Genomic DNA, 15,927 nt, shown 5'->3' with positions numbered 1-15,927 from the left:
ATAACTTTTGACACAACATGTTTTTAATGCCTCCTGCCCTTGCAGGGTCAGTCATGGCATCCGCATGGTGTCCTAGATCTTATTGACACAGCTGGCAGGAGGGACGGAAAGGGCACTGCCAGTCTGTTCACCTGACAAACAACTCAAGTACTTGAAATCCGGTGTGTTCATGTAGCCTCAGGGACAACGGGCATTTCCGTGACCTTTTTATTTTGCTTGACTTTGGAGAATGGGGTGTAAATAGTCAAGTGTTACCCCTGCAACACACTGGAAACCTGCAAGAGTGTGAGTGTGGTGACAAAGAGAGTAGCGCAAACCAGCTTGTCCAAAAAATTACGGCCGATGTGTTCAGAGCTGCTGATTGGTTATGTTCATTAGTGGAAAGAAGCAGCAAGACTAAAGTTTTGACTAAGCGCACACCAAGAGTATTCTAAAAATCAATACTCATGTAGAGTTTATCTGAAAACAAACTGTATTATTAATGCTTTCATGGATTTGCTCTGCAGGAGAATGTCAGTTGTTGATCATTATAAGTATCTGAGATAGAAGGAACATTAATTTGGAGTTGAAGCCTCGGGGCACTGCTCAACACCACAAGACAACACTTCATCTTTTATGACTATCTCCTAAATATACTGGATATAGCTATAACGAAACAGGTAAAATGTTTGTTTGATTGACAGCTAAAGGCCTGTACACGCCGGAACGAATATCACGCGGGATTATCACTAACGTTTAACGCCTTTTGACTAAACAAAGGGCGCCGATGTGAGTGTGCACACCGACGCGAAAAAACGGCAGGCTTAAAAGCGTCATTTAAAAAAAAAAAAACGCCTCGGGTTAATTTTTCTGGTTTGACGCGCCACATTAAAAACTGACAGACCAATGAGAGTGGCACTTTTGTTCATGTGCCTGGAGCTGCTGAAGTTACAGTAAAACATGACTTGGTGGCACTCAAGCACAAAACGGTCTTACCTAGCACACATTGATACCAAGACGACGAAGAGAAAGTAAGTAGATGAGGAAGACCCCTACAAACTATCCCTGCGTCGCAAACAGATCCCTAGTTTCCTAGGTCGCGTATATCAGTATGCCGTGTAAATGAATGTGACCGACTCCCTGATCAGTGCCCTGACTACTGAACTAGGGAGTTGATTTAGATGCACGCTATGGGTGCTCTGCCACTTCTTAGCCACACCAATAGATGAGTATTATTTCTGTATTTTTTTTTTTACAGTTTTTCTTTTACATTCAAGAAATATAGTTGAGAATGTCTATTTCATAAATATGTTTACTTGCACTACCGTTCACTTGCACTACTGTCATTGTGACTTTGCACTACTCTGACTACAATCTCTCACATGTCATATATACCATTTTATTTCTGCATTTTTTATCTTCTTTAACTTTATTAATATCATAAATATGTTTATTAAGAACTACACTCTTGTAGTATAAATATATCGTTGTTCATCGATGGACCTATCTATTGGGTATCATGAACTAATTTCTGGTTAATGTTAATTTCTACATTTCCATGATTTTGAAAGAAGTCTCACCACTTATTCTCAGCAAGGCTGCATTTATTTGCTAAAAACAGTAAAGTAAAATTGTGAAACATTATTACAATTTAATTTTTCTATTTTAATATATTTTTACATATAATTTATTCCCATGATGGCAAAGCTGAATTTTCAGCATCATTACTCCAGTCTTGATCCTTCAGAAATCATTCTAAGCTGATTTGCTGCTTAATGTTTTTGTTGAAACCATGATAAACCATTTAAAAAAAAAATCAGGATTGTTGAATATAAAGTTAATGACAGCAATGATTTTGAAACAGATTTTTTTTTTTTTTTACATTATACGACTTTGTCACTTTTGATCAATTTAAAGCATGTTTGCTAATCAAGTTTGTATTACTTAAAAAAAAAAAATCTTACAGACCTCAAATTTTTATAAATTAACCTTTATTAATGTTAGTTGATAATCATACCAATAAACACTAAGTGGATAAATGATTTTGGTGCAAAAGAGTTTATTTTTAAAAGAATCTCAAAACACCACTGTGATTTTCTTCAACATGTTAAGATCATTACCGTACTGGTTTCAGGAACAGAATAAAGAAAGATTTTTTTATTCTTAAATTTTTCTACTAAAGAGAAGCAACAAAGTTGATACTGGTATGTTTATGTTTTTTCTCTCAGTTGTTGTGTATTTACATTACACTTATAAAAAGACTTGAATGTAGCCATTAAATATGAGTATGCAGAATTTCAGGTACATATAATGTACATACTGTATGTCTCCCTTTTAGAACGTATTTGATATTAAAGATGAGTGTCTCGTACGCTGTAGTCTATAGATGATTTAGCATACATGGCTGTAAAAGGCTAAGACAGTCTCCATACATACTCTATCAAGACTTAAGCCTAGTCCCAGACTAGTGCCATTGTTTTGTCTCGTTTTGATGCACACCAATAATGTTTTTTTTTCCTAAGGCATGTTTATAAAAGCTACTTAAATGTCCTAATTGAACTAAGGCCTAATCCAGGCTTAATCTAAGCCCTGTCTGTGAAACCGGGCCTAAGAATATAGCTTTTACTAAAACTTTGTTCCCTGGGATAAAACGTTGCGTGAACAATGCCTCCACAAACGTGCAGTTTCGCTGATTCATTTCTCTTTAAAGCTACTTTTATATTAAACAAAAAATTACAAGATCAAAAGTTCTTCAGTCTTTCAGTTGTTTTCTCCCCATTTTTTGTACTTCAAACAAACAAACAAACAAAAAAAAACTTTAAACGTGGCACTTAGAAAACATCCACAAGGAATTCTCATTTTTATTTTAGAACAAAATTTACAAAGCCATTCAAACAGTCTGTATTTTATGTAATTACTTCTTTTAAACTCAACTTCAAAAAAATCATGAATATTCAAAATACACTTTGACTTCACTGCTGTCTCTCATTATATACAAATATGTACAGGCAAGGAAATTCAGCGTCTCACAGTCATATGTATCTGTACTGAAAAAAAGAAATCTTCATATCTGTTTGTATGTATGTAATTGTATAAATGCAACCAGACCTGGTCCAAACTCGGTTTTTGTGATTGGCTGGTTGGCAGTCTTTTGAACGCTCTGACCGGTTGGCTCAAATAGAGGTCCCATGGCTTGGATCAATGGCTTCTGGGATGGGTCCCCCGGGCACTGCCTGGTAAGAGATGGGCATAGGTGTCTTTATGGGGCTCTGGCGGAAAAGGCCTCCGTTGGGCGCCCGGTGTTTGCAGCGCATGGATGGCGGCAGAGTGGAACTGCTGAGAGGGAGGGGGAGGCTCCGTCCGGGCACGCGGCCGACCCCAGGACCCTCCTGGAGGAACGAAGTCACGGACAGGGCCCCAGGGGGGAAATCTCTCATGGGTTCCTGGGAGCTCTGCTGTGGCCGCATGCTGCCCATGTCCAGGGCAGAGATCTCCAGAGATTGACCTGGCAGCTGCTTGTGTGCCAGATCGTCCTCCATCAGCCCACTCAAACGCTGGTGAACCTGCTCCAGATCCATCTCTTTGTCCTGGGAAAGACAAAGAAACAGGGAGAATGAGACAGAGTCTAACGTGAAGGAAAGATGAAAAGGTGGGAATTGATTTGTGGGGTGGAAGGCGTAAAGAAAATGAGAAATGACAAGCAAAAAGTGGACAGACACTGAAGCAAAAACAGGTGTGAATGAAAGGAACATGGAAGTGCATGCAATCTTTCAGAAAAGAGCAGAAGGTGTTTACCCACGGCTCCAACAATCACATCAGCTCTGATTAATGATACCAATTACACAACGTACTACTGACAGCACAGAATAATCTCATAAAAATCAAATCAAATCCATCTCGTCTCCCACCCGCTCCAGCAAGCGAAAGGTCTGAATGCTAAAACAGCTTCGAAAAGTTACGAAATGATCAATGATGCAAATGAGAGTGTGCGCTGGGTAACGTGGGCCATAAATTGAATTGCAAACACAAGCCTCGGAGCTTCAATGTTTCGGGCTTATTTCGGAGGAGCCATGAAAGGGGTATTTCTTCATTCTTTGATACGCACCGCCGTGAAATAGCTTCGGTCATGCGCCAGCGATGCCGTGGCGTGCCACTTAATGAAAGAATCAAGCCAACATTAACAGGCTGCTAACTGCTTACATTTTTTCCACACAATTCTGATAGTCATTTCATTTTCCTGCCATGCAGCCTCTGTCAGAGAGTGAGGAGGGTGGACTTGATACCGTGAAGCTTTCAGTAAACGCTGATAACCGTTACATCCAGGACTACTCTGCTAATCACGGTTCTTCTTCTGTTTTGTACAAGTCAGTTCAGTAATGCATCCTTTCCATTTTAATGGGATCGTTCACTCCAAAATGAAAATTCAGTCATCATTTACTCATCCTCTTGTCATTGCAAACCTGTACGACTCTTCTCTTTCTGTGGAACACAAAATTCAATGCGGTCCACAATGTTCATTTTCAAAAACTTGTCTTCTTTTGTGTCTCTCAGAAAGAAAGAAAGATTTCTAAGACAAAAAAATCACACAGGTTTAGAGCAACATGACATGAGGGGCTTTCGCACCTGAGGATCCTTTTCATAGTTCCTACAACTATTGACTGAAGTACCCATAGATATGATTTTAGTTCTAGGAACTGCTTTTGGGGGAACTAAATTTTCTCCTACTTCAGAGTATAGTCTAAACCAGCACTATAGGAACTATCAGTGATGTGAATGTACGTTGATTGGTAAAACGCATGTCAAACACCGCCACCCGGCATTTTTAAAAAGCTGTGTAACATATTTACCTGACGAACATGGAAAACAGGGTTGTGTTCTTTTCTCCGCCTCGATGATATGCAATACTGAAAGTTGTCATAGGAGATTTCGTCTCTTAGCCCCACTTTTTGCTGTTTCAGTCATATAGATTATGTGTTTACATTCAATCTCTGTTATCACGAAACGCACGGCATCCTCCATTCACCGTTTTTAGCGTTTGTAAATGCCGCGCTTAAAGACGCCGTTGCAGAGTTCCTATTCCAGGTGCGAATGCAACCAGGAACATGGCCCGGGGGAGAAATTAGCTCCCGGGGAACTATCCTAGTGGCTAGTTCCTAGAATTATTCAGTGCGAAAGCCCCTATAACTGATTTTTCACTTTTGGGTGAACCAGCCCTTTAACTCAATTGCAGAGGTCTTCAGGTTCTATCGCGGTCGATGCCAGTGAATCAACTGTATAGTCTACAGTTTTGTACCATTTATGGGTAATTAGAGGTGTCACATTATGAGACTATGCTTCTGAGTCATAAGATCAATGATGAGATAATTACTGTAGAGCTCATGCAGCTGTACTAGAAAGTCTGAATGTGCCTCTAATTAAAAATGCATTAATTTGCCATTAAAATACGCTCAATTTGGGGCACTTACAGCTGTGACAAACAACACAACTGGAGGCCAATATCCTTTCGGATTCCAGATTGCAATATTTTGGGACATCAGTGTGGCCACTGAATGGGTGATCTGATGGAAGACAAACAAATGATGAATTTGATGAGAATGTGGAGAGGCGCACAGCGGGATTCCTGTTAGTGCTGCTTTGGCAAAGAGATTCCATGAATAAAATAATCAGTCTCTAAACAGAAAGTACTTATTAATCCACACAATATGGATGAAATAATCTCTCTGACTCTGCCTGGGTGTCTGTCATCAGTTAGCTCTCTATGCATGAGTGAGTCATAATTACCTCACCACCCACATCAACATATATATATATATATATATATATATATATATATATATTTATATATAATCTGATTGATCTAGAGTCCTAACCCGCTCCAAGAGAGAACGCTTGTCTTTCCTCTAAATGACTTCATATTCTCAAGCCCTGTTCACCCCACTGACAGGTATCCCTGCTCAGGTCTCGGCTGACCTGTGTAAAAAGCCTGCGTGTCTTCCCAGTCTCTTTCTCTCTCTGGCCAAACGTCCCGTGCGCATCCAGCGGCAGTTGCAATTTCATTATATGCCAATGACCCAGACGCCATCTCCAGAGTGCAGCCCTTAGTGTCCTGTATGAGACCATAGAGAACCTGTGACTGCCTGGACATTGGCATATAATTGCAATAAGAAGACACAGAGAGGGATATAAAACGTAAAATGTGTAAAGTTGGTTATTGTGTGGTTCTTATTGCTTGCCAGAGCTCCAATCATTCCCTTCTTACAGTGTATATCATAAACCAAACAAAACCATATATAAAAGAAACACTCAAATTGTACAGGCATACAGCAGACTGAACACCTTAAAGCGAGAACAAGTCGAGTCGGTGAAAGCAATATAGTCTGAAAGCTATTATAAATTCTTATCTCTTTATGTGCTATCATTTCAATTCCAGCCAAATTTCATGCAGTTAACAAATAGTAGTCATAAACAGACCTCTGATCGCTATTAATCAATAATGTCAGCAAAATGTAATATTACATTAACATTCGTAAACTGTAATATGTGGTTTACGAGCTGTTGCTCTCACCAACGTGCTTGCCTCGGCTCAAGATATCACCAAAGGGAAAGGAGAGAAGGAGAGGAGACAAGGACGGAAGAGTAACTGCAGAACACTTGAACATAAGTCAATAAGTCACTGGCTTTCTCATTGCACACACTTTAGTTTAGGGATCCAGGTACAAGCTTTGCCTAACAATCGAGCTGAAGCAGCAGAAGACGTAGAATTGACTGATATTGCAAATTGGGGATGTTTGTATTCAGAAAATTACTCATTTTAATGAATAGAACTATATTAGTAGTTACCCATAACAAAGAGCTAATGGATTTGACTACAAAAGTGAAAGGGATAGTACATCCCGAACAGAAAATTCTGAGATCATTTTTGGTGGTTCCAAGCTCATATGATTTTCCTTCTTTTGTGGAACACAAAATAAAATATCTTGAAGGATGTTATAGCAATTTTAATCCATTATAAAATCAATGTAACCACAAACTCTCAAGCTCCAAAATGGACATAAAAGTAGTGTGAATTTTTTTTAAACATTATAGTGACATAAAATATAAAATAGCATTAATCTTCAATGGTTTTGCACATCTTGTGACCAATCAACATGACATTTGTGGTTGAATTGTATGGATTAATTTCACAATACTTTAATGTTCTTTTTGGAGGTTGAAAGATTTGGATATAAATAAATAAATAAATAAATAAATAAATAAATAAATAAATAAATAAATAAATAAATAAATAAATAAATATATAAATATATATATATATATATATATATATATATATATATATATATATATATATATAATAAATAATAAATAAATATATATAAAAAAGTTCTGAAACCTTTTCTTGAAAAATCTTACTAACCTCCTTAAGTGAGCTTGCTATATAAAAGTGTTGTCTACTTGCAAGCAGGAGAGTCCAAAAAAAAATATGTTTAATGGAAAGGGGGGTCTTGCAGGACATACATAGAGTTGGGTCTTCGCCTTAAAAAAAATTTGAGATGTGGGGGCGTTGCGCTAAAAAAAAATGGAGGCAAATGAACATGAGCAGACTAAATATTGGAGTCCAGCATATAATAAGTCCAGCAGTGTCACCAGTATTTTGATTAAACATTATATGGATGAATTGTTCAATATAAGATCAACAACATGCATTTAAAGATAAATATACATATAAGGTGAATTATCATTTCATCCTGACTTTGAACATTCTCCACAGTATCTTTTGTGTTCCATTTAAGAAAGTAAGTCATACAGGTTTGGAACGACATTAGGGTGAGTAAATGATGACTGAGTTTTCATATTTGGGTGAACTAACCCTTTAAATAATCAATGATTTCATCTGTTTTGTGCTTTTTTTTTGTGACTCCCTCCCCCTTCACCCTTCCCTCTTGCCTTCTCTTTGGCAACACTTCAGCAAATGGGAGGCAGTAAGTTCTTGATGGTCACACCTATAGCTGGGTGTACTGGAGCTCGACTAAATCGGGGCTTGCATCAGTGGCGTCTGGATCCATAAAGTAGAGTGTGGCAGTGGCTGTACAGTCCTGGGCGCGGTGGGCAGGGGTTGGCCGTAGTTTGGCCGCCTGTGGGGTCACCTCTTTGGGCTGTGCCCGTTGGCAGCGTGGCCCGTTCCACCAAGACTCCAGAGCGGCTACCAGGCAAGCCAGCAGCAGCCCTGCTGCTAGGATGCAGAAGACCCCAGCGAAGCTGTGCAGTCTCAGGGCACGACCCTCAGGCTGAGGCTCCACATGCTTGTCCAGGTCGCAGCGACCTTTCCGAGGCCACCATTTCTGCTTTAGAATGTCAAGGTCTCCTTTCTCTTGCAGGTCAAGGATCCTGAAGTAAAAGGGAATGTTAACTTGTTATGAGGAGCATGGCATGAAACTGTCATTGCATTCAACACATCAAATGAAGCTCTGATCAAAATACATATGATGGAACGAGGGTAATGAGGCAAATATTACATTCAGTGGTCAAGGAAAATGACCAAGGAACAAATGATGGAAACATAGTACTTCTGGTTTTCGAATGTAAAAAACAAAGCAAGTATCTCTTTAAATAAAAGGCAAAGATACAAGGTCCTTAAATAATGTTAACAAACTTCATTTTAGCAGTGGCAATGAACATTTGGTCTTCCTTCCACAGTCTTAATTGGCTTTCTCTTTATTCTTTGAGAAGTTTTCTTCCTAGTAATTCATTTCAATGCAGCATATGTTCAGAAAGCGAATGTATTTGCAAAGAATCCAGAGCAAAAGGTCAATAGCTATTGATAGAAAAGAAAATGTCTAAGGTTGAAAAATAGAGTCTCTTAAACTGCAATCGTCCTGGGTATTAATTTAAAATATATTTGAGTCTAATTCCCCATAACAGACTGGCAGGTGATTGAAGGATCCTTCATGAAAATGCATTTCGAGGCCTTGATGATCCTGATATGTGCATTATTAATTGCCAGAGAGCTTACCTCCCTAAAGCTAATTAGTATGTGAGCAGAGCGTCGGTACGAGCTGAAAATATGAATGCAAATTATAGTCAAACAAATGAAGGGCTGCAGGGTGAGGTGCTTTAAAGCCAGTGGAGAGAAGAAAGGATGGGTGGGAATGAAGATAAATGCAACGAAGAGCAGACACGATTCATGGGTTCTGCTGTCTGCCAAGAAAAAAAAAAAAAAAAGTAATGTAAATGAGAGAAAGGACAGATGATGAAAGAAAAAGGGAAACAATCCATCATAGTCATGCACTGTGATGTTTGTGAAGCTTTGGAGCTTGATATTGACTTAAAATGATTGAAACGATGGTGTCTATCCTTCAGCTACTTTAACGACTTGTATCGTTCTTTGTGATCACATTGCACATTTACACTCTGAAAGAAAACGCTCACTTCTGCGAGAAGAGATCTCTGTAGGGGCTGCCGTGCTGCAGAGCCAGGCCATATCCTTTGCTGCTCATGCTGTTTCCTGTGACCACCAGCGTACAATCATCATCTGTCAGAGCTGCATACTCTAACACCGCCACGTCCCACAGGAAGGCATACGGATCCCGCTTCACCTGAGAAAAACCACACACACTCGCATGGTACAGCGTTTCATTTGCCCATTTATGGCAGAACATCACACCAGATATTTGTGGTTTTCATAACAGCAACGTAAACACAGCCCGAGGTTATGCTGAGATGGAGAGCTTCTCCTTTCAGTCACTCAGTTCTTGTCAGACAGGTCACAGACATCATTCAAAATGAAAGATGTTTATTTTTCACTGAAATTCATGAGATGGCTTTGAACTTGTTTCTTCACTGGAAACTAGCCACCCCCGCATTCTTTTTCAACCGATTAACACTCGAAAAAATGGCTCTCCCCATCCACACTAAATAAAGCAGCACAAACGTCCGCTTTTCTTTCTGTCTCTTTTAAACTCAGACTCTATCGCAGCCACACAGTCATGTCACTTTCATATGACAAGTACAAAGGGAAAAAAATGGATGTCATAGAAGAAATGACAAAGCTATCATCCCCTGGCTCTTCCATATAAACATTAAATTTTCTCCTTGTAAAGTACTACAAATACCCACTACTGCCTGAAATGATATTTAAAGTTTGTCTTTCAAGTGTACATCTATTAGAAGGATTTGCATATTCTCAACCTATTAAAGCATTGATATCAAAGCAATCAAAGGTTTACAAGTGTCCAGTTTGGAAAATCATCAGTTAAACAAAGACAATAACCTCTAATAGACAGGATGAAGAGACACAGACATGCAGTAGGATTTGCACTAAACCAGTTCTTCATCTGGTTTATATGAATTAAGGCCCATTAAGGCCCAGTTTACACTAGTGCCTTTGCGTTTTAAAAACGCATAAGTTCTGCTACAGTTACACCTATCGTTTACACTACACCAGCGTTTTTGAACCTCGAAAATGGAGACTTTCGAAAATGCTGCAGAGCCCGTTTTAGTTTGAAAACGCAGAGGTTACGTTTTAGTATAAACGGTCCAAAACGGAAACTTTTGAAAACGATGGCTGCCCATGATAATGATAACATGGAGACTAAACTGCAGTCTTTGCTGGCTTTGTTGTAATTTTTAGCAGCCATTGTGCAGTTAAACTCTGCAGTTTTTTTTTATACTGCAGCTACCTACATGTAAGAGGCAACTGTTTACACTTGGACGCGCATGCCCAGTGTGCATGAACGGTCACGTGACATGCATTTTCAGCCATGTAGTATAGACAGAGATCTGAAACGCTGTAGAAACGCCAGTGTAGACGAGGATCGTTTTCATTTTAAAACATCGTTTTTAAAACGAAAACGCACTAGTGTACATGGGGCCTAAAACTCACTTTATAAAATGGATAGTTCTGGCCCTTGATTCTGATTGAGATAAGCCGCGTTCGAAGCCGTTGTAAAATTCCCGAAAACATACAGCTGATCGCATTGCATAAGTATCGCTGCGCCACTGAATGTGTATGTTGCTGCGTCTGTCTTAGCAACGTAAACATGTTTGTTCTCTTTTGATTTTGTTCATTGAAGCTTACTGCATTATGCAGAAGAGAATTGTGAGAGAGATATCGAGTGACCGAGTGAATTAGCTTCATAATAAAAAACCCTTTTGAATGTCTACTGCGATCTTGTCCTTTTAACATTTTATGGTTTTTCCTGAGACTGACATTCGCTAGTCAAAGCATTTGCATCTTGTTCTGTGTTAACAGTTTCAATAAAAGTCTTCGCTCATAAAGACAATCTTTTGCCGCCATCTAACAGTGAAATAAATGTAACTTCAGTTGCTGTTCATGGACAGGGACTACTTTTTCCAGCGGAAGGAAGCCTTTAATGATTTTACTTCATGAAAGTTGCATTGATAAATATTTTTTGGCTTTAATATTTGTATTGTGTAGTAACCGTTTTATAAAAGCAATAAGCCCTGTGAAGCCTTGGTTTACAGTGAATTTATAACAGCTAAGGGGGTTTTAGGCACAACGCTCCCGTTAGAAACAATGCCCCTTAGCTGTTATAAATTCACTGTAAACCACGGCATCTTGGGCCTCATTGCTTTATTGAAATGTAGTTTATCATGGGTTCCACAAAAATATTAAGAAGCAAATACATTGATTTGTATAACTGATACTAATAAAAAATGTTTCATGCTCACCAAATCAGCAAATTAAAATGATTTTTGTAGGATCATGTGACACTGAAGACTAGAGTAATGGCTGCTGAAAATTCAGCTTTGCTAAGCTGTCCCTTGGTTGTGGCCTCATTTCCACCTCATAAAATGTTCCTGATTGAAAAAAATATGAAACTAGAAACACATTAAACTACTGAAGGTGTGAAATGTGTCGTGAAAGAGATTTTATTTTTTAGTCCACATGGACAAAAGTGGCCATAGTTGAAGAAACACTTGTATATGTGAACCTGCTGGACAATTACTGGCAGTTAAACACTTCAGCATGGATGGCCTGATAATAGGATTATACAACACTGTCCAAAATGCGGGGGTGCAGGCATACAGACCTCTTTCTCTGTGTCTTATCTCTTTTCATTATTCTGTTTAAGAAATCAATGCTGAGCCTGGTGAATTGTTAGCTTAAAAGACAGTTAAGAAAAAAAACAGATTCATGGTTTTGGTTATGTCTCCTGTGAAAAGCACGCCAGTGGATATGTGCTCGCTTGTAACAATAAGACAAGCTGTGAAATTTAATAACTGCAAATTTTGGAAGTTTTATCAAAGGGTTTGATGTGGATATCAAGTATCTTAAAGGTTCTCTTGGAATCAGCAATAGTTTATATACAAAGTGACTTTGAAAGTTTTACAAAACAAGCATAAATACATGAATGGATTTCAGCAGGGATGAAGGGATATTACATTGTCTGAGCCATGAATATTTATCTTGATAGTCTAATGCTGTTTTCTCATGTTTTCTGTCAGACTTGTATGCTACATTTCCTTTTCTCTCTTTAATGATGCATTGTCCTGTTATGAACCTAAACAGACTGCATTTTGCTGATTGCTCTTTCTGTGTTCTGTGATACATGCCTTAGATTACAAAGAGGCACCGATAGCAAGCCAGCATCAGGTACGTGGTAGTGCACAGAAAAGCTCTTACCAGGACAAAACTTCAGCACCACGGACAGCTCTTATCAATAACTTCACCGTTAAATTCAGCACCAAGGACAGCGCTCCACTCTGTAAGGCTGGTTCTGATTTGGAAGAATTGACTTTAAGAATTTAAGTTAAATAATATAGCTTCTCTTATCCTCTGTTTCATATGTTGTTTGTGCAGTTGTATAAAAATCAGAACATAAATGTAGGTCTGCAATTTTTTTAAATTACTAAATTTACTGTAAGGTCCGTCACAGTTAACATTATTTAAATATGGTTATTGACAAATTTAGTATATCTATCTTTTTTTTTTAATTTTATGTCTTTATGTCTTTATAATAGACTTTTGGGGTCAGTAAGATTTTAAAAATGTTTTTGAAAGAAGTCTCGGGTTCGCCATGGCTGGATTTATTTATTTATTTATTTATTTATTTATGGATTTATTATCAAAGATACAGTGAACAGTTATATTGTGAAATATTATTAGAACTGCCTTCTTTTTTAATGTATTTTAAAATGTAATTTATTCCTGTGATGACTAAGCTGAATTTTCAGCATTACTTCAGTCATTAGTGTCACATGATCCTTCAGAAAATCCTCAATCCTCAAGAGACATTTCTTCCTTTTATCAACGAAAACTTTTATTGAAAACACATGTGCTACTTAATATTTTTTGTGGAAACTATGATACATTTACATATACAGAAAGTTCAAAAGAACAATTTATTTGAAATAGAAATCTTTTGCAAAATTATACATTTCTTTATATTGGGTCTGTACAAATGAAAATACATAGATGCCTTGATATTAAAGGGTTCTTGGCATCATAAAGTTTGAAAACCCTTGGATTTACATTTTTACATCATGTAAGTAACAAGACCATGTGTGTCTGATACCTTGCGGATGCCTTCAGCAGGAGAGGTCACAGAGTTGTCCTGTCCCTGATTTTTATTGATAGTTCTCCACAACTCTGCAAAAGTGCTGTCTTGCTCCAGGGGGTTCGTGCCCTTCACCCTGAAATACTCGAACACAGCAGACTCTCTCACCGTTCCGAAGCTCAGCTCTGTCTGCTTGGAAAGGTCTTGAAAGGTTCTGAATTGAGAAGAAAAGTAATTAAATATATAACAGGCACACATTCCTCAAAATAAATAAAAATAAAATAAAGCAAATCTAACTAATTAATATGCAGTATGCCAAGAATTATTGATGCCTGGTGTTCAAAATTGTGTTTGCTAAATTGCCATTGTGTTTACAGGCATGTGCCAGATGATTTGATTAATTATTTTAATGTCTAAACAACCTGGAGGTCTATACAACAACATAAAAAGCTGTGAATGGTACACTTCACAACCTGCCTAAACAGTGTGAAAGGAGCATTAAACAATTAAATTCACACTCTCGTTGGAACCAAACATTTGAGCATACAGTATCATATGGTGCTTTTCAGACAACTGAATAATATTATTAATATTATTTTACTTTATTATTTCACTCATACTAGTTCAGAAACTAAATGAAATGTGATTAAATAAATCACACACACACACACACACATATATATATATATATATATATTTTTTTTAAACCACTAGCAAATCTCCATGTTTAGCACTAGGGTTGGTGTAATGCACATGTCCTCAGACTATAGGATACTGTTACAGAGGCAGTTTATTCCAAAATAGTTTTTTAATTTCATCATTGTCTAGTTTTAGGAAGTTTACAATGTCAAAAATATATCTGTAGTGTGTCTACTGCCTATACACTCAAAATATGCTTAAAAACCCTTCTCTGAAAAAAAACCCCAAAACATTTAACTAAGTGGATTATAATGCGGGCAATGTGTCCTTCATACTATTCCTCTCAAATACGCTCATGAATCACAGAGATGTGAGGTCGAGCTAATGCTATGCTGCAATTCAATTGGGTAATATGGGGGTTAATGAACGACACTTATCCAACACTACCATTACAGCTTGAACTGGACCTGCAAATACCAATCTAACAGCATGAAGATCTTTGGCTGGTTTACATCTGCAACAATAACCTTGACTACAGATTATAACAATGAAAGAGCTCTTGCAACAATCAATCCCTAATGCAAAAGCAGACTAGGCACAACAACACTTAAACTGTCATAAATAAATAATGAATGCATAAATACAATGTATTCATTAAGTATTTGAATTATCTGGGGGAAAATAATACCCCATGACAAAATACAGTTCTAAATGAGTTTACAGCTCACAGCTGCTGCCTTCCATCTGCAACTTCCGATGTCGTGCAGTCCATGTGTGATATTTTAGGGGCAGCCGGCTGCTCTTGCCTCTTGTGTAATGACAGTGTGTTGCTTCTCCTTCTGGTTTTAGTGGGGAGTGATTTTATGTTGAGATAAGCATCTTCCATCACCATTGACAAGGCTATTTAACAGGACTCACACGATTATTTGCAGATTCAATGAGTTAGATTGTTAATCTTGAGATGAGAAAATCTGAATAATTAGTCAGTTTAATTACAGGTACTGTCACAACTGGAAGAGAGAGAGGAAAAAAAAACCTATGGAAATATGTTACGCATGGTGTCATCTCATTGTATTTATATAGTCATTTATATTCCACACTGAGCAGCTTCTGTAACTCTCCTGAAACACAGTTCTGAAATTGATCATCTATTTGGGAAAGTGGCAGAGCAGTTAATTGTTTTAGATTCAAGATTTCAAAAAGTTTCTATCAATTAAGAATACTCTACCATCCAGAAGTCAGTAGTTGTTTTTTTTCTTTATTTTTTGGAAGAAATAAATACTTTTATTCAGCAAAAACATTGATCAAAGGGGACAGTAAAGACATTTATAATGTTACAAACAATGTTTTTACTGTATTTTTGATCAAATAAATGCAGCCTTGGTGAGCATAAGAGACTTCTTTTGAAAACAATTTAAAAACCTTAACAACCACAAACTTTTAAATGGTAGTGTACATCATCAAGTCATGAACAATGTTGCAAAAGTGCTTGTGTCATGGCAGCTGTCTCAATGAGTCCGGTTTGGTCTCAGACCAAATTTGACCCACATGTAGACAGATGCATCATCGTTATACTGAGATAAGTCACTGTATGCTCTTGATACACATTTTGGAGTCAATCTGACCAAAATGAACTAATCACTACATCATTAATCACTATATTGAACAAAGTTGTTTAAGTTCCTGTTTTCCACTGGAATTTGCATAAGCAGAAAGAAATTTATGGTCTGCCTATATGGGGTCTTGGTCTCCATTGTGCTAATATAATTTCTGGCTGTTGTAAAATAAC

At 37.7% G+C, this 15,927-nt stretch overlaps 1 protein-coding gene across 1 annotated transcript in view; it reads right to left on the bottom strand.

Annotated features, from left to right (window-relative positions):
• Nucleotides 1–3,152: 3,152 nt before the first annotated feature.
• Nucleotides 3,153–15,927, bottom strand: part of grid1a (glutamate receptor, ionotropic, delta 1a) — a 344,907-nt gene continuing 332,132 nt past the window's right edge. Inside the window, exons 13-16 of the mRNA XM_067367779.1 lie at nucleotides 13,518–13,713; nucleotides 9,409–9,575; nucleotides 8,127–8,367; nucleotides 3,153–3,566 (exon numbers count right to left, since the gene is read on the bottom strand). Of these exons, the coding sequence (XP_067223880.1) occupies nucleotides 3,153–3,566; nucleotides 8,127–8,367; nucleotides 9,409–9,575; nucleotides 13,518–13,713 (1,018 nt within the window). The remainder of the gene's footprint in view (nucleotides 3,567–8,126; nucleotides 8,368–9,408; nucleotides 9,576–13,517; nucleotides 13,714–15,927) is intronic.

This window comes from Chanodichthys erythropterus, chromosome 18 (assembly GCF_024489055.1).
Source record: "Chanodichthys erythropterus isolate Z2021 chromosome 18, ASM2448905v1, whole genome shotgun sequence".
Lineage (NCBI taxonomy): Eukaryota > Metazoa > Chordata > Actinopteri > Cypriniformes > Xenocyprididae > Chanodichthys > Chanodichthys erythropterus.
The sequence above is the reverse complement of the archived record's forward strand: the minus strand, read 5'-3'. Positions and strand labels throughout refer to the sequence as shown.